General features: G+C 38.4%; 2 protein-coding genes across 4 annotated transcripts in view; both read left to right on the forward strand.

Moving 5' to 3' along the window:
* The window catches only part of LOC126088556 (fanconi-associated nuclease 1-like), a 173,873-nt gene extending 167,585 nt beyond the window's left edge, over window positions 1-6,288 (forward strand). Inside the window, exon 15 of the mRNA XM_049906741.1 lies at window positions 4,347-6,288. Coding sequence (XP_049762698.1) covers window positions 4,347-4,417 — 71 coding nt within the window. The 3' untranslated portion in view covers window positions 4,418-6,288. The remainder of the gene's footprint in view (window positions 1-4,346) is intronic.
* An 8,263-nt stretch (window positions 6,289-14,551) lies between these two features.
* The window catches only part of LOC126190670 (semaphorin-1A), a 925,653-nt gene continuing 924,932 nt past the window's right edge, over window positions 14,552-15,272 (forward strand). The window contains exon 1 of one of the 3 annotated variants that reach the window (XM_049931116.1): window positions 14,552-14,831. The gene's annotated coding sequence lies outside the window, so the exon portion shown is untranslated. The remainder of the gene's footprint in view (window positions 14,832-15,272) is intronic. The other 2 variants (XM_049931118.1, XM_049931117.1) reach the window with 2 other exon arrangements.

A 15,272-nucleotide genomic window follows, 5' to 3' on the forward strand; every position in this document is an offset into this window, starting at 1 on the left:
ATGGTTTGCGGAAAGCATTAATTTTTTGTTTTCGTTTGAAAAAAAGTGCTGCAGAGTCGCATCAAATGCTTGTCGAGGCATATGATGATCATGCTTTATCAGATGCAACATGCAAAAGATGGTTTCAACGATCAGAAATAATGATTTTGATGTAAGAAATTAAGAACGTGGAAGACCACCAAAAAAGTTCAAAGACGCTGAATTGCAAGCAATATTGGATGAAGACGATACTTTAAGTAAGAAGCAAATGGCAGCAATGCTAAATATTGCACAACAAACTATTTCTGGCCGTTTGAAAGCTATGGGAAAGATCCAAAAGTGTGGAAAATGGGTGCCACATGAATTGAATGAAAGACAGATGGAAAACCGAAAAACTATTTGTCAAAGTTTGCTTCAAAGACATGAAAGAAAATCAATTTTGCATCAAATTGTTACTGGTGATGAAAAATGGATTTATTTTAAGAATCCTAAACAGGAAAAATCATGGTAAATCCGGGACAACTATCAACATCGACTGCAAAACCAGATCGATTTGGCAAGAAGACAATGCTCTGTGTTTGGTCGGGTCAAAAAGGTGTGGTGTATAATGAGCTTCTAAAACCCAGTGAAACTGAATACTAATCGCTACAGACAACAAATGATCAATTTTAACTATGCATTGATCGAAAAAAGACCAGAATGGGCCAGAAGACATGGCAAAGAAATTTTTTTAATGACAATGCATCTGCACACAAAGCAAAACTGGTTCAGGATACAATCAAAACACTTGGCTGGGAGCTGCTACCCCACCTGCCATATTCACCAGACTTGGCCCCTTCCGACTACCATTTGTTTTCATCAATGGGACACACATTGGCTGAGGAACACATCGATTCCTACGAAGAAGTATTGGGTGTCTGATTGGTTTACAACAAAAGACGAACATTTCTATTGGCGTGGTGTCCACAAATTGCCAGAAAGGTGGTCAAAATGTATAGAAAGCAATGGTCAGTGCTTTGAATAAAATGTTTTTACTTTTTAATTCAAAATTAGTGTTTCATTTTCACAAAAAAACGCTCATTTCATACTGGTACACCTGGTAAATAGTATGATAATGCAGATAAAATTGGGGGCTCAGTCACTTTGAGAACAAGGAAAGCAAATGAATATTCCAGAAAATATTATGGTGTTATGGTCCTGTAGAGAAAAAAGTGTCTTTGGCCTGATTTACAAGTACATGCAATCTAAATCAGGGTACTAGGCCGATTAGTGTGAGATGAGTATATTTGTCATTGTGCCATCTCATGTTGGAAGAGTCTGCTCTCAGTATTAATTGTTGTGTAAACATACATATTCATTCATCTATTATTGTCTTAAGTCAAGCTGTATGTCTATAGTCATTGATAAGAGACTTTGTCAGCTTTGTCTCCATAAAACTAAAACTCTGTGCAAAGAGAAAATTTAAGAATTTTACAATAAAGGGACCAAAGCAGAAGAAATTTTTTGTAACTATTTTTGTCAGTAGACACAGATGCTTTATATTACAGCTGAAGCATTCCTATGTAAGATTTACAGGCAGCTTATTCTGCCCTGACCTCTGTGCAAAAGCAATCATCCAGATAACAAGAAGGGGAAAAATCTGAAATGTAATTAAGAAGTCTCACATATGGGAGAACTAGATTATTGTTGATCTTAAGTAGAAATGGTTCAGTCAGCTACAAAATGATATCAATGAAAGTTAACTTTGAAAGAAATCTAATGGAAAAAGATTCTAAGGCAGATATGCTGAAGACCTGAAAATGGAAACTATGGATATTTTCTAAAACTGTGATGTGAAAAATGTATGGTATGCAAAGTAACGGCGGTGATATGAAATTTGATAAAAGTATTCACTTTCATGGCCATTGTTTGTAGATGATGGAATTTATATTATTGTACACTCAGTTTTTTCACTGAGAATGCTGTGTTAGTCTGCATGAACTTTTGTATCCTTCCCAAATAACGTTGGAGTGGTCATATTTTAATTGAAATGCTGACAGTGTGAATGCACACTTCCTTAAAAATTACCACTATTAAGATTCAATCAATGCCTAGTAAGTAAATCACTTTCATCTTCATGTACTAGCTGGCCAACAGCTTGCAGCCAAACTCTCCTTCGTTACTTTTTTATTTCCTTTTCTTTTAATTTTTTCCAAAGTCAATAAAGAAATTTCTTTACAAAATTGATAATAATCTGATTTAAACTCTAACTCAAGAATAACAATTTTATTGTGCTAAAGAATACAGTCCTATTGGGTTAGCATGTACAGCTTCATCGATTTCCTACGATCTCTGTCTCTTACGTTACATTCCACAATAATAGAAAAGCAGTAGGAGGATTTTACATTGCTCTTTGGCCTTAGGGATGCGCTTAGGTAGCAACTTGTGCCAGATCATGAAACAACCAGTGATTCATCATGTAAGATGAGATTGTCGCCTCTCACTGTCCAGAAGCACTGCAACATAATCAATACAACCAACATATAAATTGATATGACAGTTATACACCATAAATAGACTGAGGTGACAAAAGTCGTAGGATAACTCCTACTATCTTGTCAGATCATCTTTTACCTAGCTATGAGCAGGAACTAATATGGCATGGACTCAACAAGTCATCAGATGTTCCCTGCAGAATTATTGAACTATGCTGCCTATATAGCTGTCCATAACTGTGAATGCATTCCCGATGCAGGGTTTTGGGCACGAGCTGACCTATCGATTATGTCCCATAAATACTCAATGGGATTCATGTTGGGTGATGTGGGCAGCCAAATCATTCTCTCAAACTTTCCTGAATCTTCTTCAAACCTATTGTGAACAGTTGTGACCCTTTGACATGGCACATTGTCATCCATAAAAATTCCATCATTGTTTTGAACATGAAGTCCATGAGTGGCTGCAAATGGTCTCCAAGTGGCCGAGTATAACAATTTCCAGCCAATGATCAGTTCACTTGTACCAGAGAACCCGGTCCATTCCACTTGAACACAGCCCACTCCATTATGAAGCCACCACCAGCTAGCACAGTGCCTCATTGAAAACTTGAATCCATGGCTTCGTGTGATCTGTGCCACACTCAAACCCTACCATCAGCTCATACCAGCTGAAATCGGGACTCATCCGGCCAGGCCATGGTTTTCCAGTCATTTACGGTCCCACTGATATGATCACAAGCCCAGGAGAGACACTGCAGGCGATGCCGCACTGCTAGCAAAGGCACTCGCATCGGTCGTGTGCTTCCATAGCCCATTAATGTCAGATTTTGCCACATTGTCCTAACAGATATGTTCATGGCACATCATACATTGATTTCGGTGGTTATTTCAAACACTGTGCTTGTCTGTTAACACTGACAACTCTTTGCAAACGCTTCTACTCCCAGTCGTTAATTGAAGGCCGACAGCCAATGCATTGGCCTTGGTGAGATGTAATTCATGACATCTTGTATTCTTGGCACCCTCTTGACTCTGCAAATTGTGGAATATTGAATTCCCTAATAATTTCTAAAATGGAATGTCCCAGATGTCTAGCTCCAACTACTGTTAATTCTCATCGTGCAGCCGTAATCATGCTGGAAATGTTTTCAAATGAATCGCACGAGTGCAAATGACAATTCCACCAATGCACCGCTCTTTTATACCTTGAGTTCACAATACTACCACCATTTGTATATGCGCATATCGCTATCCCATGGCTTTTGTCACCTTAGTGTAGTTCCATTACCTCTGTGAAGTATAAGGCATCTCTCTATCATAGTTCATCATAGGACAGTTGAAACACTTTTAACATAACTTTCTGGTCACCAGCTTTTGTTATGTTACCCCCTTTGGAAATAATTCTGGACAACAATCATATTGGTACTGTTTGTTGACATCTCTGGGTGTTAGTTCCCATCACATGAAAAACATGGTTGCTAGGTATCATCCTTCTCTTCACTTCCTTTAACATGCACCATTGGCTGCAAAATACATAGTTGTTGTTCTTTTATTCTCAATCATGCTTTTGTCCACTCATCCATCCTCCTCTTTCCCAGATGTTCCTTACACAAACTGGTAACAGGTGAAGTACCTCAGTGGTTAAAGTAAGAGTTTATGTTCTCATATTTCCTTAAGTCACTTCATGTGCATGCTGGAAAACACACACACACACACACACACACACACACACACACACACACACACACACTGGAATATTGTTTATGCTTTTGATAAAAGTGCATAATCAATTGTGTTTTGCTTCCATAGTTGAAGAGCAAACAAGTATAAGACAACAAAAATACTGTAATTTTACAGTTATGATTTTAATGAATATGTTGTTTGTTTCAGCAACGGGCTCCAAGAAACTTCAGAAGAAGACAGTTATCTCTGATGACAATTCTGACACTGAAACAGTTTAGCACTGGTATTATTATGAACACAGCAGTGAAGCATCTGATTGCACCATGCTAAGGTTTAAAAGCACAGCAATTCATCAGCATGCTTGGGTCATTTTATGATTGTTAACATGCACTTTAATACTACATACTGTTGTAACATTAGAGTGCCACATTATATTTGCTTCAGAAAATAAAATGTGAATTTTGACTTACATTGGTTTTACAACACTGCTTTTCAGTGTCTTCAGATATTTTTGTGAGAAGGCTGAAGTGTATGCAGATGGAATGGATCTTGTGTAACTTGAGATCTACCACAATTTGGATCTACAAATTGTATATGTTCTTGTGCCCATTTTGTGATTACTCTGATAAGCAGTCCTTTCACTTACTGTTGCTAGATTAAATAATGTACGTTACTAACATATTTTTGCATGTCTCCAACATTTCTGGTCTCATGATGTGATAAGACTTATTGCTGTGATATGCTCCATAAGTTTAATAAGTTTCCATTTTATGTTTTCTAAGTTCTTTCTTTGAGACACACTAATATTGTGCTCTCCCTGTTTTCAGTGAATGCTAATTTTGAGAAAACATATTAACATTTAGCTGTCATATATAGTACAAAGTTACCACTTGTAGAGGACAGATGCAAAAAATAAATAAACGAGTAGAGAGAGAGAGAGAGAGAGAGAGAGAGAGAGAGAGAGAGAGAGAGAGAGAGAGAGATCATAATGCTCAAAATGGAATTCAGTGTCTTATCAGATATACATAGGCCAAGTGTGTATTGTATTTTTGTCTCTGTATTCTTTGAGTTACTATAAGAGGGTAGATTTTTTTTTTTTTTTTGCTGTTATAAGCGAATACTAGAGTTGATTACATGAGGTATTTGCAGGTTACATCCAATAGTAATGTTAATGACATTGCTATTTTTTACATTCAATACTTTAATAGTTGAAAGCTTTTTATGTATTTTATTGCTGTTAAAACTGATAATATTTTATTATTGATTGTTGTTGAAGAATTACACAATTTATGTTTTGATTCATGTCTAAAGTATATTAAAATTGCTCTAAAACTCTATGATAAAGCCAAAAATTAGAACAGAATATAGTTTTGGGAACTGGAAATTGTTTCTGTAAGATGTAAGAGGCAAGTGAATTGTCGGAGAGAGGGGGGGGGGGGGGGGAGTGTTTTACATATTTTTTTGCCTTCAGAGTTACTTCTTTCTCTCCCTGATGTGTGCTGAAGAAATCTTTGATTCCATAATTGTGAAACTTCATGTATTTTTTATCATGCTGATTTCTGCACCAAAGTGTCTTGGAACATCTGTAGTTAGGGGAACTTATCCTCTCTTCCAGTATTGCCTGAGATCTCACTTGCCAAATGTATTGATATTGATAAGTAAGTGATATTATTCATGATCTTGTTTATAAAGTTTTTTTTTTTGTAAATACTTGTTACTGAAAGGTATGGTCCATACTGATGGTGGTAAATCATTTCCTTAAAATTACTTTTAATTTCTGTATTTGGAGCATTATTTTTATTGGACCATAGTCATGATAAAAGCCTTAAAAATAGTAATCAACAATTTGCAATTGTAATTCTACTTTTACAGATGTAAAATTTTCTACGTGTACTGTCAAAGGAAGACCTAGTGTAGTTGTAGTTGTGGGAAGAGAGGTGAATGAATGAATAACTTAATTGTAGCTACTGTTCCTGAATGTAATGAAGCTGTTTGTAATCTATAACTTGACTATATCATGAGTTTATAGGGAGACACAACAGTAGCTTACATGTAACTATGAGTTGTACCACATTTATAGGTATCAAGGTTCATTTGCATGTGTAAATTTGTAAATAAACATTTTTACTTTGTTCTATGTATTTTAATATATTTGATCTTTTTATTTTAACAATTAAATCACAAAACTTGAAAAACAGTTAACTGGTTCCCATGGCAAAATTCTGTCAGATCTAAGGACTATGCCAAAATTAGTGAATCGGGTTACAGATTGTAGTTCTGTTCTTGTGGGAGTTGCATTAGTGAAACAATCACTCTGAATTGCAAATATTTCGAAACTTTTACTGGCAGGTGAAAACTGTGTGATGCATCAGGATACAGTTTTAATCTTCCAGAAAGTTTCAAATCAGTGTGCATACTCTGGTGCAGGGTGAAATTTTATTGAGCTAACATTTTGTTTTTTCTTCATTTAAAAGAATATCTTTAATGCATCTTACTGTGACACACATTTTATTCATTGGTATCTTCTGATCATTTGTCTCAACTGAATTTATTTTCCTGCTAATCAAGTCACATTACAATCTTTAGCAGCATACTCTACTGCATGTTTCATTGCTGTAGAAATCAATTTATGTGGATTGCAGGGCCATACACTAAGTTGCACGTAAACACTTTTCTGTAGTGCAGATCTGAATCTCCAAATAAATCCAACAGCCTCTCACATTTTCTGATGAAACTAGAGGACATATACATATAGATATTTTAGTACTGGCTGCATCACAAACATTTTCCATGGCAGGCATTAAATCTCCAGCTTCACTGCTATGACAGTGTGCTAGCACTCATTTGTCACAGTACAGTTTGTATCTTGAGTAGTAAGTTATGCCATAGTCCTCAGATCTGATCATGGAATGTAGCCACTAGAATTGATAGTTGTTCTTCAGTTTCAGCAAACAAGGAAAAAAATTGAGTTGAAAAAGGTTATGTAACAGAGCCAAAATAAAAAAATTTGTGTTGTGTTTATCTTTGTCATGCAGGAATAAGTAAATTGTTGAATTTCTCATTGCACGTAAATTATCATCACGTCAGGTCAGAAAGCACAAACTAGCTTTCCCTAACATGGCCTACTGAGTGAGGTGACACAGTGGTAAGACAGTGGACTCACATTCAAGAGGATGATAGTTCAGATCAATATCTAGATGTAGCTTTTTCATGGTTTCCCTAAATCACTTGAGGCAAATGCGAAGATGGTTGTTTTAAAAAACGAACAATGTTGATTTACTACCGGTATCCAAACTTGTGCTGTGTATCTAATGATCTCATCATGAGTGGAACATTAAATCTTAATAATCTTTTCGTCCTAACATGACTTGTAACAGTGAGCTGGACTCATATTTGGGGTTCAAAACTTCATTTAGTCATTCTGATTTAAATTTCCCATATTTATCTAAATATCTTTAGGCAAATGACAGGACAGGATGGTTCCTTCTACAACATCGGAGATGATTCAGTCATTCATCCTTGTCTGACACAGAGTTGATGTTCCTCCTCAGCTTATTCCACAAAAGGATGTTAAACTGTAACCTTTCTTCCTTTAAACACTAGTTTTTGGAGTCAGTGATCCCTTCATCCAGTAAAAGCATTAAAGAAAGTGGGATTGTTCATGAATTATTAAACCCAGGACGAAGGCATAAAAATGTAGAAAACAAAGGGGGTTGGAGGTTATTCACAATAAGATGCTAGCAAATGGGAATCTTCGAAAACCTGAGAAGGCAGGTAGGAGAGTCTGATGAGTGAAAGACAAAATATGATTAGATGTATCAATGAAACAGTAAGAAAATGGGGAAGGTAACAATGAAAAAGTAATGGAGGATGGAATATACAAGAGGCTCTAAATGTGGCAAAAACTACAAAAAGCTATTGGAGAAATGGAGATGTCAGCAATATTACCTATCAGATCTTAACTTCCACTAAACACCCCTATTATTGCCTTTTGTAGTCTTTCTCCAGAGTCTTTTGTATACATGATTGTCCGTTGCTTTTTCACCATTATTGTCTTCCCTTTTGCTTCAAAGGGTTGGTAGTGATAAGAAAAATCAAGAATTCTTGTGGTGGAATAGACACCAAAGTCATGGCAGTAGTGTTGCAGTGCAGATATACACTGATGTCCAAAATTAAAGCAACAAATTTTTCAAGGTTGCATTTATTTTTCCACAAAACAGTTCAACTGGATGACAGTAAAGTAGAAACAATGTTAACAATACAGAACGTTAACAACTGCAATGTGCATAACTGTTGACAAAAATGTTCTTCATTTTTTCTAACTTAATGGATTTGCACACACATTGTGACAACTGGTTAACGTGCTCAATATGGGGGGGGGGGGGGGGTGACCACCTCAGATAGCAATACAGGCCTGACAATGACAGGGCATGCTGTGAATGCTGTCACCAGTTTCATGTTGAGGCAGTAATTCCCATTCTTCCTGCATCTCGGAGAGTGGTTGGTGGATTCTGACATGATGCAACCCATCTCCCTAGTGCATTCAAGACATGCTCTGTGGGATTCAAATTGGGAGAGTGAGAAGGCAACACCATGCGTGCAATATCTTCCATTTCCAAGAAAACCTTAACCATCCGTGCTCTATGAGGGTGAGCTTCATCATCAACTGTTACAACGTCTGGGCCCAGTGCACCTCACAACAACCGCACATGACATCCCAAGATCTCTTCACGATACCTGTCAGCAGCTAAACTTTGCTGATTCACCCATACAATTTCATGAAGAGGTATTCGAGTGATCGAGTGGTCCCTGCCCACACCATTAGGGGTCCTCCTTGATACCAGTCAGTTTCCGCAATGTCTGTGTCCCGAAATCCTGTTCCACGTTCCCTCCAGATGTGAATCGGTTGAGAGTCACTCACCAGACCAAATATGGACTCATCTGTGAAAAGAACAATGGCCCACTGTTCGACGTCCGGGTGGTATGTTGAAGACTCCACTCTACACATTCCCCTCTGAGAAGAAGTGTCAGAGGTACACATACAGCAGGTCTCCAACAATAAAGGGCACTTTGCTGAAGCCTTCTGTACACTGTTTGTCTCGATACAACTCATCCAGTGGATGCCTTGAAGTCAGATGCCAGTTGCCATGCTGTACTGAGGCACTACTGTCATGCCCTTACAACCAAATAATAGTCCACTCTTTCAGATGTGATACGTCGTTGGCCCTGCCCTGATCTTAAGGATACAGTTTTGGTCTCTATAAAATGTCACCACATACAAGAAACAACAGAACGATTCACATTAAGCCATCTGACGACACCAGTTTGTGACTGTCCTGCTTCCATTCTTCCTACTGCCCTCCACCGCCTTCTCTGTGCCATACTGCACCATCTGCGACTGTATACACAGAGATTGTGGATGTGGGACTAGCTGGCAAACACTATTCCATTTGATAGGTGCCCTGTCGTCATCACTGGCATGGTTGTTCATTGACTAGAATGCCATTTTCCATGTAGAACACGATCATATGGACATCTGTTGACAGTTGAAAATGATTATATCGTGAATTAGACACAGGATGGGGAAAAAGTGGTTTGTTGCTTTAATTTTGGACACCAGTGTATGTCATCTAGTAAATTGTGTGGGTGGTTGCTTAGGTGGACCTCCACTTCATGAAACAGATTCTGACAATGATGTGGGTAGCATCAGTGATAGCTGGTGATGCATAGGATAGGTTCATGCACTCTTTAAGGTAGGTACCACATGGTAACGAAATACCTGAGGAAGGGTGAAAGTTTAATCAAATCTTGTGAAAATTGGGAGGATGAAGAAATGACACTCTGGATGTAGTGCAGAGAGTATTAAATTGAGTGAGGCATATTTTAGGACAGTATCAGCAAAATCAGCTGTGAAGTGTGGAAGGTTTGTAAATACCAGGCCAAGATTATACAGGGTGATTTTTTCCAGTGTGTACAAACTTTATGGATTGCTTGAGGAGAGGATATGGAACAAAAAAGGTCTAATGAACGTATGTCTGGAAATGCATAGTTTCCATGCTAGAGACCATTTATTCAGTCATACAGTGTTGTCCTTGGTTGTTCCTCATCTGTTATGCCCTAGCACCCTCCCCTGCCATAGTAATTGGTAATGTTGTATCCGATTCAATTCTCTTGCTGACTCACCTCGCATTGGATATAATACAGCATTGTACACAACATTTCCGTATTTGAATCCAGAGCTTGCCGACATGGTGTTTATTTACCGAAAGGCAAATGGCAACGGGCAGCATGGGTTTATCAAGAGATCTATCCTCACTGACAACAACCACAGCATTCAATGTTTGCAACAGTGTTCCACCATTTGTCTGAGACAGTGTCATTTCAGGAAGCACGAAATTGTGAAGGACGTACCTGAAATGATTGGACACCAGACTCGGAGGACAATGTGATCAGCACTGTGGAAGGTGACTGCCATGTCAGTACTGGGCAGTTGTTCCACCAGCACAGGGTAAACTAGACAATCATGTGGAACATTCTCCATGACAATTGTTACTACCCTTATCACTTACAGCATGTGCAGGGCTTTCTAGCGACAGACTTTCCACATCAGGAGCAGTTTTGTCACTGGTTTCTTCACTAGGCAACCATGATTCCAGGTTTCTCATCCATCCTGTTCACAAATGAAGCCACCTTTACGTGGAGTGATATCTTCAACTTTCATAACAGTCATCTGTGGGATAGTATGCAGAACCCCCATAGTATGGTGACAGCGAAACATCAGCATCAGTGCAGCTGGAATGCGTGGGCCGGGATAATTGGCAACCGTATTTTGGGACCAGTCTTCTTTCCATGCTGCCAGACAGGCTGGAACTATTGGCATTTTTTGTGGGTGACTTTACCTCCCCTGCTGGAAGAAGTGCCATTGATGATTCAAAGAGCTGCTACATGTTGGTGCTCCAGCCCACTTAACCATTAAAGCTGGACACATCTCAATTGTGTCTTCGCTGGCTGATGAATCAGACGAAGGGTCCAATTGTATGGCCTGCTTGTTCACCGGATCTTGATCTGTGTGATTTCTAGTTATAGGGCCATCTCAAAAGGATCACGTATGTAGAGCCCGTGGAGACACTAACTCATTCATGCTGCCATTTACACTGATCAGATGTAGCCTGGCCAAAGTGAACGCGAGAGACAGAACATGCATTGAGGCATATGGCAATCAATTTCAACATGTTCTGTAACTGTGGCTGCATGGTACTGCACGTATTACACCACAGTCACTGTAACAATGTATGATTGAATAAATGATCTCTAGCTTGGAAACCATGAATTTCTGGACGTAAGTTCATAAGAGCTTTTTGTTCTGTATCCTCTCATCGATCAGTCCCTAGAGTTTGTACACAGTGGAAAAAATCACCCCGTATGTCATGAGAGGTACACCTCTTCATTATTTTTTTATGGGGAGAAATAGTTTTAGGGCTGGTTAAGACAGCAATGTAAACTAGCTTATCAACAGGGTTAGTGCGATGATTGTGAAAAGAGAAGTCTGTGGTGTGACAGGCTGTGTGTTTGTGCAGGGAATATTTGTTCAAAGTGGCATATTTACCACAAATTGTGATGTTTTAGAGGTACAGGAATTGTAAGTCATATGAAAACTGATAGTGCAGTACCAGTGTCTGTCATTGGTTTTGGTGCGTAATGCAGTAGCATGTTGCTGCAGACCAATATTGAGGAAAATAGGACAAAAAGAAAAAAGGGGTAAGCAAAATTAATCTGTAAAAATTGAGTTAGATATTGTTGGCTTTTCAGCTCCATAGTTGATATTTTTATCAATCGTCCAAATCGGATAAAGTGCTAATAATACTGAACACTAGGAAGATCCATTTTAAGTCATTTGCAGAGGGGTTGAGTTAAGAGTGGAGGAGGTAGCACCCAGATTGCTTTTGTTGTATCCGCCATTTTGATAAAGTTCTCTCGAGCTTCGAGCCATGTCAAGTGGTTTAAAATCCACAGATTTTAACCATGTGAAATGGCTAGAAGCTCAAGTGAATTTATATCAGTACATATTGCTGTGAAGCCTTGCATTTGTATCTCCTATTTTGTTTGTATTCTACTCAAAGATGAAATTTTTATCGATGCATATTAGATTGACCAAGATCAGAAGAAAGGATCTCAGATTATTCATTTCTGGTAGATATTGACTGGGTATGTACAGGGACAAACAATTCATGTATGTTGGGAATATTGGCACACAGGGAGATGGCATCAATGTTGACTAGCTAGATGGAGCAAGCCACAGATTTTACATGATCCAAGAAATGACTAGTGTCTGTAATATGTTAAGTTTTCAGATAGTATGTAGCAAATGTTGATCCAAGCAAAGCACATGTATTAGGAGTTTTGAAACCATCAACACCTGACAACCAGGATGGTTAGGTTTGTGTATCTTTAGAAGAAGGTGGGATCATATAATTTAGGTAGCACAAAAATGACTTAAGTGGTGGCTTGATACTGTTGAGAATTTATGGAAGTCAGTTTCACCCATGGAAATGGGCAAATGATGACAGATTCTGTAAGTGGTAATGTTTGACTTTTGTCACAAGTTCTCATTGGTACATTAGTAGACTTTTTTTGCTTGAAATATAACAACTGGACTGGAATGTTTAAGATAGTAAAGAACTTATGATTCACCTGTAGAGACTTAAAATTGTGACCAATTTCCTATAAAAAGATTGTAAAGTCACACTGAATACAAAAATATTCTGGAATGGAAGTTAGCATGTGGTAATAGATAACAGTATAAAAGTGTAATAGACAGCTTGAGAATTTTTTTGTGGTTGAATTAGGGGGAACTGGGTACTAAATAAAGGATAATCCAGGAATAAGATGGAAGAAACAAGGAGACAAAGTAAAGGTAGGATAAATGACAGGAATCTTAACTGGGTTAGGAAAACGAGGCGCAACAGTGATTACTTCTTAATTCCTTTGTTCGCAATACTTCAACAATTTTTATTTGGTACTTTGTTTCATTTGTTAGTTATTCTTCCCACACAACTCTTTACTGTACACTTTAAAAAAAATCCAACATAAGACTATGAAGTATGCTATGTTGCTTACCAGTGTAATTAAATGTATACAATGTTGGTTACCAATGTAATTAAATGTCTTGTGTGTGATTCTGAATAAATTTTCTCCCCTGCATATTTCTGAATATTGCACCATCTTTGCGATATTGCAAGATAGCTTTCAGTTTCATATCAATTTATTTTTTGAAGGAAGGAAGTCTATGGTGTAATATCCATTGCAGTAGACCTACTGTGATTTCTGGTTACGTTGGGAACTAATACTGCTTTAATTTGATCTTTTTTATGCTACGAACGAAACTCCTTTTCGGCAGAGAGTTTGTTTATAATTGTTAATGGGTGGGACAATTTAAGTGTAGAAAATAACATTAGTTTTAACGTTTCGACATCAAAGATGGGGGCATTAGCTCGAATGGGAGAAGGAATAAACCGTGGTATTGCATTTGCACGTCAACTGGAACTGCGTTTCATTGTAATGAGAATTCAGTATGTCAACCACTGCGCTACCATAGCGATAACTTGTTCGGTAGCAAACTTAACTTCTGTGTCAAGGTGATAATGCAACTACGGTTGTCTTGCCTGAAGCATTTTGGCAGCAATTTGTTTTAAAAGTTTCTGGTGCTATTCACGCGATGCTTATCGATGGTTGCTGATAACGGACACCACTGACACTATTGCAGGATAGTTATTTATCTATGCTTTCTTTATTCCTTAGGTACAAACTATGACAAATGAACATCACAATAAGTAATTGACTAGCAGAAAATAAATACGCCTCAAGAGCAATAGATTTTATTTATTAGATATATTTTTATCTCACTTGTCCCAATGAGGAAGGGCTGTTGGCGGCTATACTAAGAAAGGATATTTCGTTTCCGTTGTTCGCATATTAGGCCCAATGGATCACGTAATGCTCACTGATGGTTGCCGGCATCGTTGAAGAGCTGCTATCTATCTATGACCTTTTTCGGCAACCGTCGGTCAGCATTGCGTGAACTGTTGGGCCTAATATACAGCTGCAACCTGCGTATACAATGGAACCAGTTTGGCCATCACATAGCAAAAAGACTCAAATCAGAGAAGCTTAAGCAAGACGTATCAGCAGTATTCAGCTTTAGAATAAAGATTTAAGATCGCCTCCTTTCACTGCTGTCGTCGTTCATCGACAACAAAATCGTGGACATTGTACCACATCGCCATCTAATCGGCAACTTAGAAACAGAGGTGAAGTCGTTCCATAGGCTACCGCGCGATGGCAGCACAGACACCAACAACACGTGACGTCACGTCCGCTTGCAGGATTTGAGGCATCGATTACTTAAACGCTTGTTGGCTGGCACGATCGCTACACGCTTGTGAAGTTTTCGGTTTTTCGTGTTTCGGAATGCGGTTGTGTTCGTCGTGATAATACCGCTTCAGCATTCGCTCGCAAAAGCGCGTGACCTTTAGTACAGGCGGCAAATCTTCTGCAATTGATGATTCGAGTTTTCTTACCGTTGAAAGTAAGCGATCTCTCTCAAATTTCCATGCCGCAGCGCCTGTCATGTTGTAAAAGGTAGGGTCGCCCAGTGTGTCGTGCCCCCAGAAGCTAGAGAATCCCGTAAATTACGTGAGTACTTATCTGTTTCTCATTGTAGTTGTTGCTGTAGTTGTCTTTTTCCCGTAGGATTTATTTTTATCATCAGATAAAAAATATCCACGTAACTTATTTGACAGCTAGAATCAGTCAGAATCCGAAATTGGTAAACGGTGAATACCTCAAAACGAATGTAATTGATGTCTGTCATATCAACAATAATAGTCTTCAAATGGAAAAACTGCAGTGGTGTAAACAAATCGCCTGTGAAGAAGGAAGCAAATGGTTCCTCGCTTTCTGTACAGCTGTAAACGATACCATCAACTCTCTCATATATTTTTCAGTTTCCATTGTGGATGCGAGTGCAGATGGATTTTGCTCGTGATTACTCACCGGTAGTGAAAATTTGTGTTTAGTGGTTGGCCAGGCGACTGAGGTAAGTGGCGGTCTGCAACGTCACGTGTAGCTTGTGGA

Source organism: Schistocerca cancellata, chromosome 6 (assembly GCF_023864275.1).
Source record: "Schistocerca cancellata isolate TAMUIC-IGC-003103 chromosome 6, iqSchCanc2.1, whole genome shotgun sequence".
Classification (NCBI taxonomy): Eukaryota; Metazoa; Arthropoda; class Insecta; order Orthoptera; family Acrididae; genus Schistocerca; species Schistocerca cancellata.